Here is a 26,924-nt window from a genome sequence, read left to right as displayed (position 1 = left end):
TTTAAGTAATACACAAATTAATTAATTAATTAATAAATTTCCAATCCATACAATACACCGGCATGCTTTTCCGGGCCATCGTTCACAAAATACACGTCCCTTATTTTCTGAAACGCGTGCCACGTCAGCAAGGAATCTGACCCGGCTTGGTGACATTTCCCAACCGCCCGGTTCACATCCAAGGTCCTAGCGACCCGGTCCAACCCACCGTACAAGCTTTTACAGAATTTCATCATGTGCTTCACATCATAAACTCTGTTTCCGAAAAACACCCTGAGAACCCTCAAAAACTCATCTAAGCCCCCGGGCAAGTCCCGGCGCGTGAGAATCTTAACCAGGTACCCAAAATCATACGCGCTGTGGAAAGTAACCCAACTCACCGACTCATTACAAACGAGTCCAGACGACATCATCAACTCAGCGAACCGTAACGAGTCAATCCCCTTTTCCTTGTTCTTCTCGAAATCAATCCCTTGCCTCCTCAAGAGCTCGATGGAATCAGGCGCGTGAGCGTCACGGTCAACGTCAAAGTCGCGGAAATTGAATTCCCAGATGAACTGCACGTCGTCGGTTCCTAGGGTGGGCAAATTACCTGAAGAATCGGTGAGGGTGAGGCCCACTTGGATCAAGTTCAAAGCATCAACGTTGGATTTGAGAACCTTGTAATGATCGGACGGCCGGAACTGGGCGCCGTAAGGCCGGGTTGGATCCACTTTGGGTCTGAAAACAAGACCCGGAAACTCAGTGTCCATGGAGATGAAAGGGTACTCATCGATTGCTTGACTGATCAACTCGAACTCCGAATCTAAATTATGAGACCAAACTTCTCTTATCTTTATATGTCTTGAAACCCTGTCTGGATCTTCAAACCCCATGTCGGAAAAACAGAAAACTGAAGGGAAAAGAAAAAAGAAATAGAAAAACTGGATTCTTTGTATCGTACAAGCCTCTTCGTTATGGGAAAGAAAAGAGTGAGGGAAAGGGGGTTATATAAGAGTGGATGAGGGTAGGAGAGTGGTCAAAGTGAGGGGGGGGGGGGACACCGTGAGATTGGGTCTTTTTTGACTGAGAGAAACAACGAACATAGACTTGGTTTTGTGTAATCTTAGTTTTTTGTACAAAAGGAGGCGCCACGTTTTTCAGTATTCGTTTTAGTTTAGTGGGAAAGGGTTGGATGGTAGGGTCGGTTTTGGTGTTTCCCAATTTCGGTTTGTAACTTGGGTTTTTGTTCGGTATTGGAGATTAGTTTCTATGTATCTAGCTCTAATTTTAACTCTTACTGAATGACGGTTTCGTAAGTGACGTGGTTTTGATTTGATTCTTACCTAATCACGATTTTATAGGTGACGTGTGGTTCTGATTTTGACTTTTATTGAATGACAGTTTCATAAGTGACGTGATTTTAGTTTTGATTCTTACTGAATCACGGTTTTATAGATGATGCATGGCTCTGATTTCAACTTTCAATGAGCTACGGTTTTATACATGGCGTATTATTTAGGTGTGAATTTAACGTGTAATTTGAAATCTCATTTATTAATTGCAGTGCATCGAGCGTTACTATATTATAATTCACAGTTTAATTTTTTAAAATAATATAAATACAATTATATTCATAAACGGTTACAAAAACAATAATTTGCACCCCCAGATGTTGTCTTGAAAATTTTGCCTCCCTTAGTTTAAGTTATTTCTTCTCTATGTTGCTTATCCAAAAAAAAAAAACTCTATTACAAAAAATAAATTCGATATTACCTAGAAAAAATTTAGATATAATTCACTCGAGATTTAAGTTAAAATAAATCTAAATGAAATTTACATATAATTTACAAATGACAAAACCTAAATTCTTAATATATCAAGGAGAAAACCTTGCCAACAAAAGCAATGTTTCATTAGCTTTAAATTGATTTTTAATTTTCAAAAATGTTTTTAATTACTTTTTTTAATTATGAATTTTATTTTAGTTAAGTTGATTCACTTTTTATTTATAACATCTCTAAAAGAGGTTTTGAGTTTGATCTTTAGTAGAGTCGTTAAAATATAAATGATTCTTTGATGGAGAGAAGAAGCGTCGTAAAAAAGTAAATGAAATGTACTGGGAGAAGGTGGAGAGAAAGATTGGAGTGACCCTGTAATACTAAACGCAACAACATTTGGTAGTTCTAAAGATAGTAAATTGGGTTTTTGTTCCATATTTGAGAGAAACAAGACACTAGTTTCAAGATACCTCGCTCTGACTTCGACTCCCATTGAGTGACAATTTCATAAGTGACGTGACTCTGAGTTGCTCTCACTGAGTGACAGTTTCATAAGTGTCATGACTCTGGCTTCGACTCTCACTGAACGACGGTTTCATAGGTGACGTATTATTTCAGTATGAATTCAATATGTAATATGAAATCTCAATGGAAATATTCATCCATTAATTGCATTACACCTACAGCTATTTTATTATAGTTCAAAATTATTTTCTAATAATATAAATACAATTATATTCGACAGTTACAAAAATAATTTCATTTTAATTAAGTTGGTTCACTTTTTATTTATAACATCTCAAAAAGAGATTTGGGTTTGATCTTTAGTGAAGTCGTCAAAATCTAAATGGTTCTTTGATGGAGTGAAGAAACATTGTAAAAAAGTGAACAAAATATATCGGGAGAAGATGGAGAGCAAGACTTAAGCAAATCATGTGATACTAAGCGCAACAACATTTGGTAGTTTGTAAGGTGGAGAAATATTTGGTGGTTCTGAGGACAGTAACTTGGGTTTTTCTTCAATAACGAAGGGAAACAATAGACTAGTTTTGATGTACCTAGCTCTTTCACTGCAAGAAACAAGGAAAAACATTTGACTTCGACTCTCATTGAGTGACAGTTTCATAATTGACATATCATATGTGTGTGAATAAAATGTGTAACCAGAAATCTCAACAAGAGACTAGTTTCAATGAACCTGGTTTTACATTGAGGAAAACAGGAGAAACATCTAGCTTCGACTTTCACTGAGCTACAGTTTCATAAATGACGTATCATTTGTATGTGAATGAGACGTGTAGTTAGAAATCTCACAGGGAATCTCCATTTATTAATTGCAATGCACAAAGCGTTATTATATTATAATTCAAATTTTAAAATTATTTTTAATAATATAAATACAATTATATTTATTGATGGTTACAAAAACAATGATTTGGAGCACTATAAACAAAGTTAATTATTACAAAAAAAACAAATTAGAGATTACCTAAAATAATTTTAGATACAATTCACACATTATAAGTTATAATAAATCTAATGAAATATGTAAACATATTATTTACCTAAGATAAAACTCAAATTCGGGTACTTAATGTCTCAAAGTCACAACCTACCAACAAGGGCCAAATTTCATTAGTTTTAAGTTGATTTTTAATTGCAAAATTTTTTAATTAATCTTTAAATTATGAATTTCATTTTAATTAAATTCGTTCACTTTTTATTTATACTAGAAATTATTTATATTGTTATCTTAAAATAAAAAATTTAGGTTCAATTCTTAATGGAGTCACCAAAACATAAACGATCCTTTGGTGAAGAGAAGAAGAGTTACAAAAAAGTAGTGAACAAAATATGTCGGGAAAAGACAAAGAGCAAGACAAGTGTTGATCCTATAATACAAAGTGCAACAATATTTAGTGGTTTGTAAAGTGGAGAAACATTGGGTGGTTCTTATGATAGTAGCTTGGGTTTTTGTTCAATACCGAAGGAAAACATGAGACTAGTTTCGATGTATTTAATTCTAACTTTGAATCATATTGAGTGATAATTTCATAAGTGACATATCATTTGTATGCAGTATAATAAAAAATTTTATGGGAAATTTCTATTCATTATTTGCACTCATCAAAAATTATTATACTCTAATTTAAAATTCAAAACTATTTTTTAATAATATAAATACAATTATATTTATTGATGGTTAAAAAAACAATAATTTGGACAACAAAGAGCAAATCAGAAATTACCTAAAATAATTTTAGATACAATTCACATATTATTCTAAAATTCACATATTGCGAGATTTAAGTTAGAATAAATCTAATAAAACATACATCTAAATTACATAAAATAAAACTGGAACTTAAAGAGAGGCCAAATTTTTCATTAGATTTAAATTGATTTTTGAATTTCAAAATGTTTTAATTAGTTTTTAAATTATGAATTTCATTTTAATTAAGTTTCTTCACTTTTAGTATTTAAAAAATTCAAAAAATTATTTGAAAAGTATAAAAATTATAAAAAAAATTAATTTAAATAATTTTTAATTTTTTAAAAACAATTAATTGTTAATGTGGTATACATGTGCATGTTGAAAAGTCAAAAATGGTGGGAGGTGCAATTGGCACCGAAAGAAGAAAGTAAAAAGTGGTTGGCAAGTTGAGTTTAAAGTTGAATGGTATAATTGCAATTTTGGTCCCTAATTTTTTAGGCCATTTGCAAGTTAGTCCCTGAACCTCAACTATAAATAGGCCTAACCATTTCTCATTTCAACCATCCCAACCAATCTTTCTCTCTTAGTTTTCTCTCTTCTCCCATTTGAGAATTCTTAAGGAATTCTATTTGTTTGTAATATTTTGGAGATAGTAAATTTATCATCTGGTGTTAGTGCCCGAGGACGTAGGTATAATTTACCGAACCTCGTTAAAACTCTTGTGTTCTTTTTGTCCTATTTTTCTTTCAATATTTGAGGGTATAATAGTAGTATTTAATTGTGCTATTAAGTTAGGGATAGAAGGGATATTCTGACTAAGGAAAGACTTGGTATTTAAGAGATCATTGTGATCCACCTCTCTTCCCTGGGAATTGAACTTTGTGTGATTTTTTAGTACAATAATTTACACGCTTCCGACCCTATTGGAACAACAAGTGGTATCAAGAGCTGAAGGTTAATCGTAGTATGCTCTGTGGTTGCAGTTTAAACTGATCTTCCACATCAGAAAAGATTTCCTTAGGTATATTGAAAGATTATGGAGAAAACGGTCGGTGTAGGAGCTTCAACATCGTCCATGTGGACAAGACCGACAATTGCAAATACAAGATTGGCCGTGGAGATCTTTGATGGCACCGGCCATTTTGGTATGTGGCAAAGTGAGGTTCTAGATGCCCTTTTTCAGCAGGGTCTAGACATTGCCATTGATGAAGAGAAACCAGATGATGTACAGGAGAAAGATTGGAAGGCGATCAATCGGTTGGCATGTGGCACAATTCGATCATGCCTTTCTCGAGAGCAGAGGTATGCTTTTTCAAAGGAGACTTCTGCAAATAAGTTGTGGGTGGCACTTGAAGAAAAATTTTTGAAGAAAAACAGTCAAAATAAGCTCCACTTGAAGAAAAGACTGTTTCGCTTCACATACGTCCCAAGTACCACAATGAATGATCACATCACCAAATTTAATCAGTTAGTCACTGATTTGCTGAATATGGATGAGACATTCAAAGATGAAGATTTGGCTTTGATGCTGTTGGGGTCACTTCCTGAGGAGTTTGAGTTCCTAGAAACTACTCTACTTCATGGCAGGAGTGATATATCTCTGAGCGAAGTCTGTGCGGCCTTATACAGTTATGAACAGAGAAAGAAGGACAAACAAAAAAACTCAATCAGAGATACAGAAGCTTTAGTAGTCCGAGGTCGTTCATACACTCGGAAGAAAACTCAAAAGGGGAGATCAAAGTCAAAGTCCAGACTCGGGAAAGATGAATGTGCTTTTTGTCATGAGAAAGGCCACTGGAAGAAAAATTGTCCAAAGCTGAAGAGTAAGGGAAAAGCTGCTGTAGATGCTTGTGTTGCAAAGCATGATACCAGTGACTCTGAACTATCACTAGTTGCATCATCATCGTTGTTCCACTCAGATGAGTGGATATTGGATTCGGGTTGTACCTATCATATGTCCCCTAACCGGGAGTGGTTCTCTGATTTAGTAGAACTAAATGGAGGAGTTGTTTATATGGGCAATGACAATGCCTGTAAAACTGTTGGGATAGGTTCAATCCAATTAAAGAATCAAGATGGATCAACCAGAGTTCTGACTGATGTTCGGTACGTGCCCAGTTTGAAGAAAAATCTCATCTCATTGGGAGCCTTGGAATCCAATGGTTCAGTTGTTACTATGAGAGATGGTGTTTTGAAAGTGACATCTGGCGCACTTGTGATATTGAAGGGCATCAGGAAAAATAACTTGTATTACTACCAAGGTAGTACAGTTATTGGAGCAGTCGCTGCAGCTTCCGGTAACAAAGACTTGGACTCAATGCAGTTGTGGCATATGAAGTTGGGACATGCCAGCGAAAAATCCTTGCAAATTCTGGCAAAGCAAGGATTGCTGAAAGGTGCAAAGGCTTGCAAATTAAAATTTTGTGAGCATTGTGTTCTGGGAAAGCAAAAGAGAGTGAAATTCGGCACTGCTATCCATAATACAAAAGGTATTTTGGAATATATTCACTCAGATGTGTGGGGGCCTTCCAAAACACCTTCGTTGGGAGGAAAACACTACTTTGTTACTTTTGTTGATGACTTTTCCAGAAGAGTTTGGGTGTATACCATGAAAACTAAAGATGAAGTGCTTGGAGTTTTTCTTAAATGGAAAACTATGATCGAAAACCAGACTGGCAAGAAAATCAAGCGGCTTAGGACGGACAATGGAGGGGAATATAAAAGTGATCCGTTCTTCGATGTGTGCCAAGAGTATGGTATTGTTCGACACTTCACAGTTAGGGATACACCACAACAGAATGGAGTGGCAGAGCGTATGAATCGAACATTGCTGGAGAAAGTTCGATGTATGTTGTCCAATGCTGGGTTGGGCAAGCAATTTTGGGCTGAGGCTGTGACATACGCTGGCCATCTTGTTAATCGTTTGCCATCATCTGCATTAGAAAGAAAAACTCCTATGGAGGTATGGTCTGGAAAACCGGCTACAGATTATGATTCCTTACATGTGTTTGGATCCACTGCATATTACCATGTGAAGGAGTCAAAGTTAGATCCGAGGGCAAAGAAAGCTCTCTTTATGGGAATCACTTCTGGAGTGAAGGGATTTCGACTTTGGTGCTTAAGCACAAAGAAAATGATCTGTAGCAGAGATGTTACCTTTGATGAATCTGCCACATTGAAAAAGGTAGCAGATAAAGATATTCAGACGAGCAATACTCCACAGCAGGTGGAGTGTACTCCAAAACAGGTGGAGTTTGAGCAGATGGGGATTTGCCCAGTTAATAAGTCTAATTCTCCAGCCACAATGGAGGAATTAGAGGTTGAAGAGGTTCTGACCCAAGAACCACTAAGTACACCAGAACCAGTTGCAGTTGCAAGGCCACGGAGAGAAATTCGTAAACCTGCTCGATTTACTGATATGGTGGCCTACGCCCTTCCCGTTGTTGATGATATTCCTATCACTTATCAAGAAGCAATGCAAAGCTTAGAAAGTGATAAATGGAAAAGCGCCATGGATGAAGAAATGCAGTCTCTCCGGAAGAACAATACTTGGGAGTTGGCGCAATTACCAAAAGGTAAAAGGGCAATCGGATGCAAGTGGGTATTCGCAAAGAAAGATGGATCTCCTAGCAAGAAGGATATTCGCTACAAGGCAAGATTGGTAGCTAAAGGCTACGCTCAGAAGGAGGGAATTGACTACAATGATGTATTTTCCCCTGTTGTGAAGCATTCCTCCATTAGAATTTTGTTGGCCTTGGTAGCACAGTTGAATTTGGAGCTAGCTCAACTTGATGTTAAGACGGCTTTCTTGCATGGTGAGTTAGAAGAGGAGATCTATATGACTCAGCCCGAAGGATACACAGATGCTGGTGGTAGAAACTGGGTTTGTAAGCTGAACAAATCGCTATATGGATTGAAGCAATCCCCGAGGCAGTGGTACAAGCGATTTGATAGCTTTATGAGAAGGCAGAAGTACACAAGAAGCAAATATGACAATTGTGTATATTTGCAGAAGCTGCATGACGAATCTTTCATTTATCTACTCTTGTATGTTGATGATATGTTAATCGCTTCGAAGAGCCAAAATGAGATAGATAAGCTGAAGGCTCAGTTGAATCAAGAGTTCGAGATGAAAGATCTAGGTGAGGCCAAGAAGATTCTCGGCATGGAGATAAGTAGAGATAGACAGAGAGGCAAGCTTTGTTTGAATCAGAAGCAATATCTGAAAAAGGTATTACAATGTTTTGGTGTAAATGAAAACACAAAACATGTAAGTACCCCACTTGCTTCTCATTTGAAACTTAGTGCTCAATTATCTCCGAAAACTGAAGAAGAAAGAGAATATATGGCGAAAGTCCCATATGCTAATGCAGTTGGGAGTTTGATGTATGCGATGGTGTGTACGAGGCCTGACATTTCACAAGCTGTTGGAGTTGTGAGCAGGTATATGCATGATCCTGGAAAAGGACATTGGCAAGCTGTGAAATGGATTCTACGGTATCTTCGAAAAACCGTAGATGTTGGTTTAATTTTTGAACAGGATGAAGCACTTGGTCAGTTTGTAGTTGGATATGCTGATTCCGACTTTGCTGGTGATTTAGATAAACGTCGTTCAACTACGGGGTATCTGTTTACTCTTGCGAAAGCCCCAGTGAGTTGGAAGTCTACCTTACAGTCTACAGTAGCTGTGTCTACTACAGAGGCAGAATATATGGCAGTTACAGAAGCTGTTAAGGAGGCTATTTGGCTTAATGGATTATTGAAAGACTTGGGAGTTGTTCAAAGTCACATTAGTCTATATTGTGACAGTCAGAGTGCTATTCATTTAGCGAAAAATCAAGTCTATCATTCAAGAACCAAGCATATCGACGTAAGATATCACTTTGTGCGGGAAGTCTTTGAAAAAGGAAAAATTCTACTTCAGAAGATTCCGACAGCAGATAATCCCGCAGATATGATGACCAAGGTGGTAACAACAATCAAGTTTAATCATTGTTTGAACTTGATTAACATCCTGAGAATTTGAGCACCTTTAGGTGTATGGCGCTCGAGAGCGCATTTGGAGGCACTACAAAAGATAGCTTTATCAAATTTGGGGAGTTGAAGGAAGTGTGTGAAGATGTGATTATCCTAATCAAATCTTCAAGGTGGAGATTGTTGAAAAGTCAAAAATGGTGGGAGGTGCAATTGGCACCGAAAGAAGAAAGTAAAAAGTGGTTGGCAAGTTGAGTTTAAAGTTGAATGGTATAATTGCAATTTTGGTCCCTAATTTTTTAGGCCATTTGCAAGTTAGTCCCTGAACCTCAACTATAAATAGGCCTAACCATTTCTCATTTCAACCATCCCAACCAATCTTTCTCTCTTAGTTTTCTCTCTTCTCCCATTTGAGAATTCTTAAGGAATTCTATTTGTTTGTAATATTTTGGAGATAGTAAATTTATCATCTGGTGTTAGTGCCCGAGGACGTAGGTATAATTTACCGAACCTCGTTAAAACTCTTGTATTCTTTTTTGTCCTATTTTTCTTTCAATATTTGAGGGTATAATAGTAGTATTTAATTGTGCTATTAAATTACTATAGAAGGGATATTCTGACTAAGGAAAGACTTGGTATTTAAGAGATCATTGTGATCCACCTCTCTTCCCTGGGAATTGAACTTTGTGTGATTTTTTAGTACAATAATTTACACGCTTCCGACCCTATTGGAACAACAGTGCATTGTGTTAGCAAAGTTAACAAATGTTAACTTTTCCATCCAATTTGAGGTATTTGACATATAATGCAAGTTGAAGGGCTAAAAATGGCAAAAAGAAAACAAATGGAGGGCTAAAATGATTTTTTTTTTAAGTTGGAGGGCCAAAAAAATTATTATGCTTAAGTTTTTTTTTCTTCATTTTTTTTAAGAACATAAAATCATATTATAGCCAAATAGTAACACGTGTTACCGTTAACTAGAATTAGAAAAATTATGATAATGATGACTAAGAGAACCTAATTTGAACTCAACTTTAATAACTCGTTTAAAATTTAGTTCATAGTTTGAAGGTATTTAATACAACTAATGCTTAATGATATAAAAACCCACAACTTTTAAATTATTACAACAAGAATGAAAAAAATTAGATAATTCTAAATTTCTATATACATATATATATATGGTAAATAGAGATTTGTATTCGAGAATTGATACTAATTAGTATAGCTTCACGTGCTAAAAGAAATATATATTCTTTTGTGGTTAACCTTCTAGATTTATATTCCTCAAAAGATTTAGACGAGTCAGATACATAATGAGTCAATGATAGGCAAATTGTGACTCACTCATTCATCTCTCCGCTTCCCCTGGACTTGTTCTCCTTGTTGACTTTGAAACTTCTTCTGCATCTCCAACTAATAAGTAGTTTCGAACCTGTTATAGGGAGCTTTTCTTAGTTTACCTTCTCTGTTGCTGGTCTTTGGGGAAGCTAGAGAAATGTTGTCCCCAGATGCACGCATGCATGGGGATTTCACCTTTGATCATCATGCAGTGGTGAAGGGCATAAATGGTTGAATATTGGTTCCCTCAAGTTCTTCAATATGTATCTATGTGCTTTCTCATATTGGACCTAACAACCTTCATTCATTCCATAAATCCATGGACAAACTCTCTGAGGACTTGATCACTTTTTTGTTTAATGGATAGAAGGTAGCATTTTGTTAGAAAGAAATCTGCTTATAAATAAGTCCACCAGCTCCTTAAGGAAATGGATAGAGCCTTTGGGCAAATATAGATGCCAAGCCCTTGCGCAAAATCATTGAGAAGGAAGCACCTAATATGTTCATGTGGTTGCTGTAATGTGCTAAGTGGTCTTGAGGCATTTTTCTATTATTCATTTTAATCTTTCAAGTAAATTATTAATATTTTCTCGTAGTAGAATGAACATAATATAATTTTGATTTAATGCTCGAAAAATTTTAAAATTTCAATCGAGAAAAGTGTTGAGATTCTCTTTATTTCAAACCCTCCAAAACTGAAAACAAAATTGAAAAATGGTGGAATACCCAGTATTTTTGCTGGTTGCCTGTGGTTGAATCGCCATACCTACTAGTTTATGGGCTTAACATCATAACAATCTCACGTGAAGAGATAGTGGTTCACATTCTACACGGGTGTAGCCGGTGCACTTTTTTATTTAAGTCATTTTAAATTAATAATGATAAATTTATATTTTAATTCTTTAAAAAATATAAAAATTTAATTTAACTTTTTAAAAATTATAAATATATAAACTGTTCAAATGATAAAATTATATTTTTACTATCGTAAAAATTAAACTTAAATAGTTTTTCTACCAAGTCAAAATCTATGTTCGAAAGTGTCGACCCATATAACCGTCCAAATTCATCCAACGATGAAGTCATGTAGACAAGTAATCATGTGCTATTAACTTTAGCTTGTTTCTTCTTCAATTATTTTCTTAATTTTTAGAAAAAATTTAATTAGATATTCTTTTGCATTTCCAAAAATAAAATTTTAAATTTTGAACAAATCTTAAATAATTTTTTAAATTTCTAGAATTTTCATGTTCTTTTATTAGTTAATTCTGAAGAATTCTTTTTTTATAATTTCTGGAGATATAAATTTTATTTACAGTTTTTATGAAATTTAAAAAAAAAATTAGATTCTTTATAATTCTTAAGTTATTTGTTGGCGTGTTATATATAAATAAAATTTTTTAAATAAATTTACTTCAAATAAAATAATAAAAGCCAAATCAAATAAATACAAAAAAAAAATTAAAGACTTAGCATCTCAATTTTAATGGAAGGATTTAACAAATCAATTTGTACATTTTAGAGAAAAGAGAAAAAAAAATGCAATCAATTAATGAATATTGATTTGGATTTCGCCTCTAAAATTATCCCTAATTACTTGTTCCTAATTATCCCTAATTTTTAGTGAGATAGTGAAACTTCTACTATCTCTTTCAACAATATTATTTTTTTAATATTTGAATTTGCATTATCTTAGTACTATATTCAATGCTTGTTAATATATTATTTTTTTAATTGTCTGTGTGTATATAATATATATAAAGGCACGAATTTGAAAAAAAAATTGAATTAGAATCTATTTTATTTTTCATCATATTACTAAATTCACATTTAAAAATAATTATAATATTTAATTTAGAATTATTAGTTAAAAAAGTTATGATAAAATAGAAATTTTGATAATCATACATCTAAAATAATTAAAATTTAAATTACAATTATTAATTAAAAGAATTGTGTTAATTTCAAAAAAGAATTATTTCTAAGTATACAATATAGGGAAAAAATGTTTTGATAATTATAATTTATCTATATTAGTTAAAAATTTTATGTAAGCAAAAGTTGTGCTAATTTTATTGATGTAAAACAAAATTATTATTTGAATAAAATTTTAAGCATATTAATTATCAGTCAATTAATATTAGAGTTAATTATGTTAATTAGTTATTATTTTGAATAATGTTATTTTGCATTAATTAAATAAAGGAAAACTATATTGTATGTTGAATATATTATAAAAATGTTTTAATTATTATTTGAAAATTTCTATTATAATATAAAGGAAAACACATGTGGCATTAGAAGCTAATATTTGTAAATTATTAAATAAAAATCACTTAAATTTAGTTATATCTAATTAAAAGTTTGTTTGTATGATCATTGTCTATTCTATATTTCTATTTATTATATATTATTTGACAATTATACTTTTTTATATGAAGATACTTGGTATGGAGATACTTGGTGAATTGGAAAGCCGTTAGATGTGTTATACCTCATTCATAAGGAAACACGTGGCAAACCGAAAATTTGCCTGAGTAGCAAACCAACCGGCAATAAATTGGAAGGGGCCAACCATCCAGACAAGCACGATCATCTGATGCTCAGACCCTTAGGCATCCGTGAGAAGTATGATGTCGTTGGTCATCAAATACCACGTGGGTTCAACTACTCTATACCATCAAAGTTAAAATGAACGATAAGGTATATCCCATCACAGGCATTGTCGTCCCATTGAAGACATTCACCCCACGAGTTCCATAATGATGGTTTAATGGTAAGTTCAACATGTTAACACCATCTTACACAAGACCCTCACCTATAAATACCCCTAGAAACGATGAAGCAAGGATCGACTCTCTCAAGATGCCAAGCCTACACTTTGACAAATTACCTTCAGCATCTAGCCTTAACACTATCCTCCCTTCACTCTTTATAACCTTCAGCTCGCCGCCTCGACTAGGTGAACCGACCTCTATGACAACCACCACACCTTCTCCTTGACCTCTTCCTTATTCTGCTATATTAACAAGATGGGAACTTTATATCCAAGTCATTAGGTTTATCTAATACACCCATCCTCTCAATTTCAGTTGAAATAGTAGAACAATCCAATAGCAAAAGATCAATAAAAATAGAAGGACAATCAACATGATCCGAATAGTTCGCTTCAGATAAAGTTGCCCACGTCAAAGTGTGGGCAGCTTTAATAGCGCATTCTCGTGTCCAATGAAAGAACAAAGAGCAAGATATGGAACTCAAACGAACACAGTCCTGGATCAGTAAACCAGGGTCCGAAACATCGGTATTTCGACAAGTGAAGGACTACCAAAGACGTTGGCAATCAGTCTCTAACACAATGTTATCCGCATGCTAAGATGGAAGCTAAGAAAGAGTCTTGCACATTGCAAAAAGTTCTGCCATGAATGGGTCGACCACATGTTTCATATAACCTATAGCGCAATGAACGAACTCCCACGATTCGTTCCAAACCAGCGCTGCCCAGCCGGTTGCCTGAAGAACAAGGAAAACGACACATCTATGTTGCATTTCAACTTACCAGCAGGAGGCTTGCACCATTGTAAATGTTTTAATGTTCGGCAAAGTGCAAAGCTGCAACGTATCTAGATCCGGCTTTAATCGCATCATTTGAATTTAAATATTTCAATTTTCATTTGTTTTGAAAATTACCAACATAACCATAAAATAAATGCCAAATGAGGCTTTGAGTTAAGGAGAAAGTTTTTTAAGTCGTGCGTAAATACTATACCTGAATTTTCTCTTAATTTTATTTTGAATTTAAGTTTCATTATTCATGGATCATGTTTAGATTTATTTTTTAACTGAAATAAGAAAAAAAAATCAAAAATCAAGATTTGGCAATGACATTTTTTTTTTACATCTCAAGTGAAATCTTATTATAATTGGATATCGTGAAATCTTTTTTAAATCAACTATTGTGGTTCAATGATAGAAATGAGAAGACGTAACTGTTTGATCAAGCCATGTTAGAAACTAAAAAATTGTGCTGATAATAAAAAATCTGTTAAATCAATCACTGGATATATTACTTTTCTATATAATTTAGAATTTCTTCTTCTTTAATGTTGAAATAAATTAAATTAATTAAAAAATAAATTCATATTTCTCTATACAAATTTAATATAACACCATCAACGTTAAATTAATATTTTTTCTCTTTTTATTTAATAATTAATTTAAAAATGTCTCACAAAATCTGAATCTTTAAATAGACGCTACCTATCTTCTTCCCTAAACTTATAAGCTAAACAAAAGGAGGAAAAGTGGAACGCTTGGATGTTCTGTAAAGGAAAAAACTCATATGAAAGCCAAGACAAAGATCGCAAAGTTCCCTTTGCCTCAAAGGAGGAAAAGTGAAACACTTTGGATGTTGTGTAAAATGATTTTCTTGCAGGGAAATCAAACCAGACATAAAAGAAACAAAAATATATAATTAGCACAAAATTTCAAACATTCAGAGAGAGAGAGAAACAAAACCAAACCAAACAAACAAACAAAAAAAACCCCACAAAAGAAGACCTAGGAATTAAGTAAGGTGTTTGTTTCATGAGAAAAGCAAGGAAAGAGAGAAGAATCCTAGAGGTTCATCGTTTTAGTTCCTTGTCTTTTTGGTATTCTCTTCGTTAAGAAAATCAAGCAAGACGGTACTCTTGCATCGGGGGCACTTGGGATCCACTTCCAATAGCATAACATACATGAGGCATCGAGGGCATCCCACCAGCACCATCGAAGTTTCTTCAGGACTGCTCGGGCATTGCATCGTAGTCGTGGAGTCGTCGGGCTCCGAAGACACGCACGAGCTTTCAAGAGACATTTCCCACGACGAAACCGATGTGTTGGGCGACCCTACTTGTTGGATGGGCGCCGCCCTTGGTGGTGGTGGTGATAACTTCAGCGTCAATTCCAGCTTTGGACTGTTTGCTCTCCGACTCATTGCTTTCTATGTATTTCAACTGTTTGATAACTGACCACATACAGCAACAAAAACAATCAGTTGTGAGAAATCGTTGAAACAGGAAGGAGGAACTGAAAATTGAAAACATGTATAATTTCTCACCTCTGGGAAATTGAAAGAAAAAACTAGAAAAATATATAGGGATCTTGGAACAAGAAATGATATTCCCTAGAAACTAAACAAACATTTTTAGTTTGGATTTCTCGTGCAGATTGATTTTGGAAAGGTTTAGACCATTATATATGCAACGATTTTCCGGAGAGAAAGAGAAAGAGATGGATTTTTCTTTCCCTTATTTGTTGGTAATTAATTATGGGTAGGCATGGAGGGTAAGGAGAATTTAGAGTCGAAAACAAGTTGGATAACATTGAATCGTACTCGACAGTAAGGTTGAATGGTTTGCCTTCTTTCCTAATGTTTTTGTATTGCTTCACACAATGTTTGGTTTAAGGAATTTAATTTTATTGATTTTATATTTGTATAATCAACATTACATGGTTATGTAATTTTAATTTTTTTTAATATTAATTGTTAAACAATTAACAAAATTAAAATATAATCTTGTGTAATATATTAGTCTAAAAATAGTCGACCATATGATTACAAATAAAAATAACAAGAAAATAAACCTAATATGCAATTTTATCTAATTCGTCAAACATTTCATATTTATTCCGTTATTCCCTCCTAACATTTAACATATATTCATTAATTTGTTGGTCCTTGACCAATTTCCTCATCATCTTAATCGTAATTCAAATCTGTATCCTTAAGATTACCAAGATCGTGATATCATATTACATATTTCATAACATCTTTTAAGGTGGAATTAGGTCCCCAATAACAAAACATTTTTTATCCAATAATAAATATATAATTATATTTAAAAATAAAATATTTTATTATCATGCGAAAATGACTTTTGTAAACTTAATGTGTGTTTGGAAAGCCATAAGGTGATTGTTAATTGCTTGTAATTACTCACGTAATTACTCCAATTCTAAACCTACCCTAAAAATTGGAGAGTGTAATTGAGATGCTCAAATTCCACTCAAATTCACCGGTTACATTGATTATCTAAACATGTTACTCCGAGGTAGTTACAAGCAATTACATTCAAATCCAATAACTAGATGACTTTCCAAATACTACATAATCGCTTTAAAATTTCACTGTGCAATTACAAACAGTTACTAGATAACTTTCCAAACACTACTTAAATAGTTTTACATTAAATAGGTAATGTGGAATTTTTGACCATTTTACATCTATTTTTAATAACTTTAATTCATTTTACTTAAATCAAAATAAAATAACAAAAAAATCTAATGAATCCATTTTTAAATACAATCAAGAAAAATTAGCATTCTGTCTATTACATCCAATTCGGAATATTTTTTTTTTATATTTATTAAATTTATCATTAAACCATAACAAATAACCTGATTTATTTATAAAAAAAAGTATTTATGTTCTTTCTTTATGAAATATATTACTTAAAAATAAACGTAAAATCAATTAAAATTATTGATGATTCCTTCATTTTAATTTCCTTTCTTTTACTACAAGTATCAAACTATAAAATTATTTCCATTAATAATGCTTTCGTAAATTCAAAAAGTATATATTCAATTTTCTTTTATAAAATGCATCTTATCCAATACCTAGCATTTCTCTTTTTTTGTTGTTAACGTATTCAAGCCAAATCTCCCAAGTTGCTCATCACTCCAAATTCTAAAAAGGGAAAAAATCACATGACCTTAAAAATTTTATCTTTTTATTATTAAAATTTAATTTTTGTACGTTAGTATGAGATATAACTGATGCACCGCATGACCAATTGATGTGATGTTATTTAGTTCTATAATTATAAAATTTATAAATGAATTAAAGTTAATATTACTTACCTACCAAAATATGGATTTATTTATTACTTTTTAAGCAAAGGTTTTGAAATTAATGAGATTCAATAAATTGCAATCAATATTGCTTAAATGATAATCTAAAACAAATTAGGAGCATTTTAAAATTTGCTTAATATTAATTTTCTTTAAAAAAAATTCTAATTATTTGAGGGGCTATAAATGTGAATTTCCGTTTCAAATATTCTTTTATCTTTTTTGTTAAGGCAATACGCATAAGTAATTAGAGTTGTCAGCTAACTTAGTTGAGCAACCCAAAAAAATTAATTATTATAAATGAATTAATAAAACCCAAATTTATGAGGATAACTAGTTTTCTTAAATTTCTGCAATGCAAGTCTCCAATTAAAATATTTTTTAATTTTTGTCTTTCACTTAAGACTTTTTATAATAAAGTTGATCAAAAAAATTCAAACATGAAATACATTAATAGTTTATAATATAAATAAATATCTTTACTCCATTCATTCATACTTTTAATTTATTCATTCAATTTAATTAAAATAAATCATTTTATTTATATTTAATTATAAAATATGTAGATAACAATATAAATTTATTTTAATTTTATAAATTATTAAAAACAAAATAGAGGTAAAATAATATATTGTCTTGTTTAAAAAAAATCAAATGTAAATTAAAATAATATTTACTTTGTTGTATTTATTATTGAAACTTAATTTTAAAAATAAAACTCATTTTGAAATTTAAACATTATTCTTGCAAGTTGGATATAATTTAATTGGAAAAAAAATTATAATGTAAAAGTAAAATATTAATACAATGGCGTCTCTGCATCTTCATTTGATTAATTTTAGTTTTAACCTAAACAGTGAAGATAATTTATTATTAATCTTATAATATGTGTAAGTTGTGGATGTAGTCCCTACTTTCTAATTTGATTGTTTTTATTCCTTATACTTTTTTTTTTTAATTTTAAAATTTTAATACTAACTTAAATATTTAGATAAAATGTTGTGACAATTTTTTTTTATGATGGTTATACGGAAATAGCAAGTCGACATGATATTGCATAAGATTTTGAAAATACCTGTTGTTTAGATTGAAACTGAAATTTTAAAATTAGAAAGTATAAAAAATTAAATTTATAAGTTAGAAAGATAGATAATAAATTTGATGAAATATTAGAGAAGGTAAGTGCTGAAATTGTAGATATGGGAATTTTCAACTACCTTATTAAGATGGTTTGACAGTTTAGGCATGGACCATTACCATTTGGAACATAAATTTCAACAGCTGGAATAAAGACACAGTTCATGTATTATGAATTAATAGTGTCAATAAAATGGTTTTAATGGCATCAAATTAGCCTTATGCAAACATGCTTAGGAAACAAGTAAATGAGGGTTAGTTGCACACGTCTCATGCTCTGCATTCTTGAACAGACACTCACGCTAAATACAACTCATTATGACAAACAGACAAACCCTTTGTACTAATACACCAATGCAACAAAGAATACACTCTCACTACTCAACAAATATATGGTTAGAAAGGATGATCCCCTTTCATGCAAGTCACCCATTTCAATGGAGAGTTCTTTCCAACTTCAATTATCTTCGTATCATAGTTACAAGAGTTATTCATGAATAAAGATTGTTCTGATCTGTTCCAAACATGAATTGTTATCAAAATAATTGTTCTTGATAGAGGTTATTTCAAATGAGTTATTCCAAGCACAGTTGTTCTTTGTAAATGTTGCCTCGAAGTTTGAAAGAGAGCTATTCTTAAACAACAATTGTTCCAAGCAAAAACTATTCTAAATAAAACTTGTTCTTCTAAAAGAGATATGAAGTGAAACAAGACTAATAATTATTTTGAATTACCAAGCATGTCACAATTATAGGCAACCAACCAACCCAAAATCACTTCATATGCATATTCAAACTATTAGCCATATAAAAAATTTAGCTAAACATGGACACTAAGCATGCAAAATCTTCATATCGACCACAACATCCATTTTTCAAGGTCAATAACAAAGTGGGGTTAAGAAGTTCTCAATAATGGTGGCTCAATATTGGTGAAGTTGAAGCTCAATCTCGTCTATTCTCCCTTCTAATCTCCAACTTTTTGAGCCCAAAGAACATAAAGAAAACTATATTTTATTAATAACTAAAAAGAGTTATTACATAAAACTTTAAATGAAATACAATGAAATTAAAAAGTAAATACTAAAACTATTAAGGGTGAATTTGAATGGGTTGTGCGGTGCAGGCGGTACGTTTAGTTTATTTTTTGTTTCACGCTATAATATCACTACAGCATCTAATCTCACCGTCACCGCTATTTTTACACTACCTGCAAATAAACGGTACCTCCCATCCAAACCTACCCTAAAAATACTCTCTAAACCCTATTCTACTCCATTAAAATATCAAAAGTTTGCTGAAAATTAGCAAAAAGCTCATATTTACATGGAAAAAAAAGTACAAAAATGCCCTGAAAATAGTTAGAAGGTCTTTGATATGTGTCACAACATTCCTTTGTGTTTGCCGCTAGGGGTGAGCATTCAATTGAGTTGAATCGAATTGAGTAAAATAAATAGAGTTAGTCGAGTTAACAAATCCTATTTTAGCAACTGAATTCAATTTGAAATTTTTTCGAATTGAATCAAGTAAAAAAATTTCAAGTCAAACCGAATCGAGTAAATTTAAATCTTGTTGACAATGTGACTAAATTTCAAGTTAAAGTACATAAATTTGAAATCATAGATCTTTGAAAACTCTTTCAAAGCAAAATAAAAGAAAGATAAGATAATATAGTATGATAAACTTGTTATAATTAAATATTCTTATAATTTTTGGAATTTTTTATTAAAATTTTGAATTTTTGGTAATTTTTAAGGGATCAATTTGTTAATTTTTGAAATTGATAGGGACCCAACGAGTATTTACATTAATTTTCTATTCAAGTTGTAAAATTCAACTTGACTTGAATCTAAAAAACCAAATTATTTATTGAAGTTGATTCATAAAATCAAATAATTCGACTTCATTAACTCAAAATTCGAAAAAAAAAACTACTTTGTGTTAAATTGAGTTTTGTTCACTCCTAGCTAAAAAATAATTATTTTACTATTTAAAATATATAAAAAATGACAAATTATTTTATATTAATATTAACTTATTTTCCTAATTAATTTTAAATAAAATATTTTACCCCAAAATTAGGCTACTGGGCTGACAATTAATTTGAACCCTAAACCTTAACAAGCTAGGTGAAGGATTCCAAGGGTTTCATGGCATCCCACCACCCTATTTGGACAAACTTAAGAGATTCTCAACCACTCTCAAGGATAATTTTTTAATGAACTAAATACAAATTTTTACTTTTTCTCACTATTTTTTCCCCAGATCCAAACAAAACATAATATGTTTTTTTAGTTAAGTATCTAGGAAGTCATGGGTGCTGGATTAAAGTAGTCCATTTATTATTAAATAGATCAGTTTAATTCTTATATTATTAAAAAGAATCAAATAAGCCTAAATTGTATCAGAATTTACATTTACGGTATAAAAATGTCTTGAAAATTATTATTTTTTCAATTGAAGTTCAATTTCAAACAAAATATTTTATTTGCAGAACTATAAAAAAAATTAAAAATATTAACTTTGTTAAACAATAAATTATGTTTTTTAAACAATAAATGTTAACTCTATTCCAATTTGATTTTATTTAATTTTTTAATAATAAAAAAACTTAATTAATTCATTTAATAATAAATGGACTAATTTAATCAAGTCTCTATAAAAAAAAAACCACTCAAGTGTATACGCCCATCTTTTTTTAGGGCATGTGTTGTTTAGAAAAGGTAAGGAAGTATGAAGTTTAGCTATTAATGTATTGGATATTTACTTTTTACCTCTATTTTTAGCCCATTTAATTATATTCCCAATCTCAATACTTTTTATATATTTGAAATTTGATCTCTTTACATTTACTTTTAAGAATTTAATTAATATATATTTACTTATAGAGCTTTCACTTGACTTTAAATTAGTCACAGAAACATTTATTTTAAAAATGACACATAATCTAATTTAACGGAAGTTCTTTGGTAAAATTAGCAATTAGATTTCAGTTATTAAATCAAAAGAGCACTAAAATTAAATTCTTAGAGTTAAGGCTCTGTTTGGTAGAGTGAAAAAAAATGGAAGGATGAAAATTTGAAGGGGTAGAAAACTAGAATGATGGAAAACATAAATTTTCTTTCCGAATGTGTGCTTGGTAGGAAATATGGAAAAAATGAAAACAAAAGGTAAATTTCTTTCCATCCATTGCTTGGTAGAGTTGAAGAACGAAAGGAAATAAAACAAAATATTTGAAAAATGCATAATTTTAAAGTAACATACATCTCTCTATAATTTGCTCTCATCTCATCTTTCCAATTTGGAAATTTTTATGCATTAGGATGGAAAGTGATTATCTCTCCTCTCACTTTTCTTCTCAAACAAACACACTCAAATTTATTTTCTTTCCACTTTGTCATTCCCTTCGCTTTTCCACCCAACCGGACACACGAGACTAATTCAAATATTCAAAGAATACAAGAACTAGAATTAGAATTAAACCTTTATAGCCTCGTACATAATCAAAATCTTAATCTCTAACATTGAATATGATATGAATTACCATATATCTTACATAATTTTGAGTATATTTTTACAATCTACATATAAACTTCAAATCGGAATCTAATAAATTATAAATAACATTTAATGATCATAGGTGGAATGATTATGGTAAAACGATGCAACATAAATGCTTCATTCAATAAATTTTATAGTTTATCCCTGCAGTCAGAGGTCTTGGATATTTTAGATTTAGAAAGAAAAAAAAGAGGGTAAAATTCTAAGTTTCACAAATAAAAGTAACATAATTTTGCATAATATTTAAAATACATTAATTACAAAAGAAATGAGATATGTCGGTTCAGCAAAATTAATATTACTGAGGTTGATCATCAATATATTATTTATGATTTAGTGGTTCAGATTATTAATGCAAACCTTATACAATAAGGTTTCACAACTATGTGATCTTAATTATATTTATTTATATAGGAATAGATCAATGAATTTATTTATTCACGTGTGTACTTCAAGCCTACGTATCCTATTTTGTAAGTCCTTTGAGGATGAAATTAATATCTCAACTTCTAATATATTTAATACGTTGTCTTGCCCCTCTCTCTCTCTAGGGTTTTGCTATTTTGAGTGCAAGGTTTTGTCTTGCTAGTCAAGGTTCTTCTATTTTGATTCTTTGTTTGCTTTGTTTGTCCTCTATTCCAATGGAGGAAGAGTTTCAACATTTGTCTATTAAAGAAGAGGCAAAATTGGTCATTGAATCGGATGATAATATACTTGATGATATTGATTACGATCTATATTTAGTTGGTAAGTTTCTGGGAGAGTGAACCATTAATTTCACGGTCATGGAGAGACCACTTTTTCCTTGTGGCGACCTCTTCAAGGTGCTTGTATTAAATCTTTGAGTGACTCAGGACTTTACTTGATTTAGTTTCATCATATAGTTGATCTCACCAAGATGACCTTGGGAGGTCTGTGGTCTTTCAATAATTGTCTTCTATTGATCCATCAATTGTCGAAAGGGAAGGACTCGAAAAATGTGGAGTTTTTGTATACTGATTTTTAGGTCTAAGTTTGGGTGATGTTATGAGTATGTGTATTGAATATGACACGATTCAGCGCAGGAATTCCTTGAATAATTTTATGCGGATCCGGGTTCGTCTTGACGATAGGAATTGTTAATGAGAAAGAAGAAGATTTGTGAGCCCAATGGAGATTATTTTGAACTTCCTTAGTTATGAACACATACCTATTATTTGTTATATATGTGGAAGGCTAGGTCATAGTGAATCCCATTGCCATAAGTTGTTGGAAGCAATAGATGGCGTGGTGGTTCATGGCTGGTTAGAAGAAATTAGGGCTGAGTATAGGAGGCAAATCAAGAATCCGGTGGTACCATGGCGTCGTGAAAGAGGAAAGAAAATGCTATGGGATAATATTGCTAAAAGCTCGGGAGTTGAATCTTCAAATGATAATGCCAAAACTTAAAGATTAGTAATTAGGTTATGGTAGTCCCTAAATCATAGGTTTTTATTTTTCCAGTTGCCACGAATCCTAGCGTCTGGGGCCAAGTCTCATCTAAAGTGGCCAAGGAAATGCATGGCCCATGCGTGGGCGATAACATGGGGAAGGAAAGTATTGTAGTAGACATTGATGAGAATAAAAAAAGGCCACAACAAGAATAGGTGTGTAACACCCCTAACTCGTCACTGTCGCCAAATTAGGGTTACGGAGCATTATCGTACAATCAAAAACATTTAACATCATAATATTTAAATAAATTAAACTCATTATAAACCAATCAATCATATACAATTTTTCCCTAAATTAAGCCCTCGAGGCCCTAAAAATAAGTTAGAAGCGATTCGGGACTAATTTGAAACAAAACAGGAATTTTAAGAAAAAGTTGCAAAATTTGGAAAATAGGGATCACACGGCTGTGACATGGCCCAGGCCGTGCAATATTCAAATAAGGGACACATGACCATGTCCCAGCCTGTGTCCTCACCCATGTAACTCATTGAGATGCCACACACACCCGTGTGCTAGGCCGTGTAACTCACTAACTTGGAACACTAAGAAATTTCAAATGACATACGACCGTGTGATAGCCTGTGTCCCAGACCTTGTGAATCTAAAAATTTACCTCAAATCAAGTCATTTCAAGTTCAATTCATACCTAACCATTCAAACCATTAGAGCACACATTCAAGGGATTCAAACATCATTCAAACACACATAAACATGTCATTTCAAGCATCCTAAATCACTTAACTAATATGTCATTCAAAGGCACCATAATTGTATCAAACATTATGAATCAAACCAAAGAAATTTGACTATGCCTCAAACACACAACCTAGTTCACTTAACTACCATACATGACCATTTGCAAGCCACCAAAACATACCATAAGAACCTTATTTACAAGCACTTAAAAGCGACCAAAATGACATAACTTTGTAAGGCATTAAAGTTTACCAAACCAAAATTAGCTCAAAAGCTTAAACATATCAAAACATACATTATAAAGATCCTATACATTTCTTTCTAGAATCTTATTATAACTATTTCTTTCTAGAATCTAATGGAAATGAATTAGTTAGGAAGTTTGTTAGACCAATATACATTTCTAGATAGTTTTTACCAATTGTATAAAAAGACTCATATTCAGTTGAGGATATTAAAGTTGGATTATTAAAATAAGTAAACCCATTTTTCCCTTTTGATCATACTTTGTTTCTTTTGGATTTTCAAGTTTTCTTTTATTCATGAAATACTTTCATGGTACTAGAGCTTTTACCTAATAACAAGTCATTAATTCTTTCATGAAATTCTTTGTTTTCTTTAATTCTTCATGAGTTTCATCATGTTGCAATGTTAATTGTTTCAATTCTTGGAGGTCTGTGTGGTGTTAATTCTTGGCCTTAACTTAGATCTGACAATATTTTTTTTGGTTTCTTGTGGTTATTGAAACGTGTTTGATCTAATGAATCTTTGGTTGTGAAGAAAACAAGTTGTTAAGCAAATTTGGAGATCCTTAAAGCTTATATTTCTTCTATTCATTGAAGATGGCTATTGTTATCTTATATTCCTATTAAAACGAACAGTTGATAATTGCTAAGAAAAATAGATCACTTGAATGGAAATAATGGCTACAATTGCCATTATAGATGCCACTATAATGAACACAACTAAAAAAATAGAACACACGGGATTGCTTATGCAATTCAATTTTCCAACATTTGTAGAGCCTAGCTCAGTGAGTTAATCCACTATCTTTAATCTCAATACAACAAGTGATTCAAGTTTTATCACACCCTAGTATAACAACCTCACTTTTGTGTCTAAAGACATAAATCAATCATCTTTGAATTCTCTCTTAAAAACTTAGCCAGTAAACAAAATATGTTTGGTTATGACTCGATTGTGAGAGTCAATGGTTTTACCGATTCAACTAGGTCAAAACGGGGTCCCTCCCTTGTTTTGAGTTGCTTCGACCCTCAAAGGCTCGTACTCAATCCTGATCACCTCTGAACTCCTAAAAATTGTTTAAAATGTTTCTAAATTGTTTTAAATGTCTTAATAATGAATTTAAGCTATTGAAATGGTTTGATTTAAATGTGTTATTGATTACTTCTCATGTTGAATTGAAAATATTAAGTAGTTTGAGTTACCCCGATAACAACTGTGGTGTCTTGCATTTGGACCCAGTCAGGTGTGAGGTGTCACAATCTCGTAGGGTTACTCGCAGGTCCTGTTGCAATGGACACTTCAAGAACCACTTATGCAGTCTCATTAGCAAGTTTTTCCTCTTCAATTTCTGGTTTATCAACAGGGTCTACGGATGCATGCTTTCCTTCAAGCCATTTAGGATAAAACTTTAACTTAGTAACTAGTTTCTCAACATTCTTAGTGGCTCGGGCAAGTTTAGGATTTTTGCTTTAAAAATACTTGAAATATCAAGGAAGGAAATGGTAGAAGGTACTTGGTATGTACTCTTTCAGCATGTTTGATCACTTCTTCATAAACAATTTGGACTAGGTCAAACTCGACCATTTCAACTACTTTCCTGATGAGCATTGAGCTTTCACGCTAACTATATCCCTTTAACTATTTAGCAACCAGTTTCTTGTGCAAATGGCAAACGATGTAGCATTAGTAGTACTTAATGATGAGACATGAATGTTACCTTCAATGGCCAAGTTGGGTGGATATTGTTGGTGATTATTGAAGTTGTAGTATCCAAGGACTTATTAAGCTCCATCATGTTCTAGAAAATAGCAGTTTATTAACTTCTTGATCACAACAAGATTGGAACCGTACCACTTCTTTTTTATGTGAACTTCGTGAAAAAGCTTGTTTTGATCATCGTTTATACTATGTAATGGGGTTCTATAGAACTCAAGCACACCTATATAATATATGGCTTGACAAAACTTACATATCCCATTAAAATATTTTTTTCAAGTAAAGAATCGACCATATGCTCAGCAAAGCTAGACTCATCAATATTCTATTCCTTAATAAAGTTCTTTCTCAAAATAGAAAAATACCTCTTAAGAATCGACCATATGCTCAGCAAAGCTAGACTCATCAATATTCTGTTCCTTAATAAAGTTCTTTCTCAAAATAGAAAAATACCTCTTAGAGCATGCATGAGTAAGAAAGATTTCGTCTCGTTTTTCTAATAAAGCTACTTCTCCTATGGCTTTGGCTACAGCAAGCATTGAGGGTACTCCAACTCGCTTAAACGTTTTTTTTATTTCTTGAGCTACCTTAGGAACATCAGGACACCTTGTTCTAGCTTTTTCTCCAAATACCTCCTTTAAAGAAGCATATCCATCAAAATTAGGGATAGTTTAAGTTTCTAATTCATTAGAAGAATTAGATGAACTTTCTGTCTCAACTCTCATTTTCTTGGAAGCTTTTAGTTGAATGGGTGCTTTCATTTATTAGACTTGGTAGCAAAAGAAAACTCTGAAATTCTTTAGCCATCATAGAATGAGTTTTCCTTTTCTCTATTTATGTAGTGCTCTTGTGAAAGTGGGCCCTGCAGGAGTAACTGCGATGACTTAAACCTCTTTTTCATATGTATCAGGT

At 32.1% G+C, this 26,924-nt stretch overlaps 2 protein-coding genes across 2 annotated transcripts; both read right to left on the bottom strand.

The window, feature by feature from the left end:
* LOC107891568 (probable CCR4-associated factor 1 homolog 9) lies at nt 1-1,187 on the bottom strand. Its single transcript, XM_016816409.2, has one exon. The coding sequence runs from the start codon at nt 873-875 to the stop codon at nt 30-32; it is 846 nt and encodes a 281-aa protein (XP_016671898.1). The 5' UTR covers nt 876-1,187; the 3' UTR covers nt 1-29.
* Nucleotides 1,188-14,651: 13,464 nt separating this feature from the next.
* On the bottom strand, nt 14,652-15,565 carry LOC107891539 (protein GL2-INTERACTING REPRESSOR 1). The gene has a single exon (XM_016816374.2). The coding sequence runs from the start codon at nt 15,263-15,265 to the stop codon at nt 14,924-14,926; it is 342 nt and encodes a 113-aa protein (XP_016671863.1). The 5' UTR covers nt 15,266-15,565; the 3' UTR covers nt 14,652-14,923.
* Nucleotides 15,566-26,924: the final 11,359 nt, after the last annotated feature.

Source organism: Gossypium hirsutum, chromosome D09, assembly GCF_007990345.1.
Source record: "Gossypium hirsutum isolate 1008001.06 chromosome D09, Gossypium_hirsutum_v2.1, whole genome shotgun sequence".
In the NCBI taxonomy this organism is placed as follows: Eukaryota; Viridiplantae; Streptophyta; class Magnoliopsida; order Malvales; family Malvaceae; genus Gossypium; species Gossypium hirsutum.
Note: the sequence above shows the minus strand (reverse complement) of the source record. Positions and strands in the feature narration are given on the sequence as shown.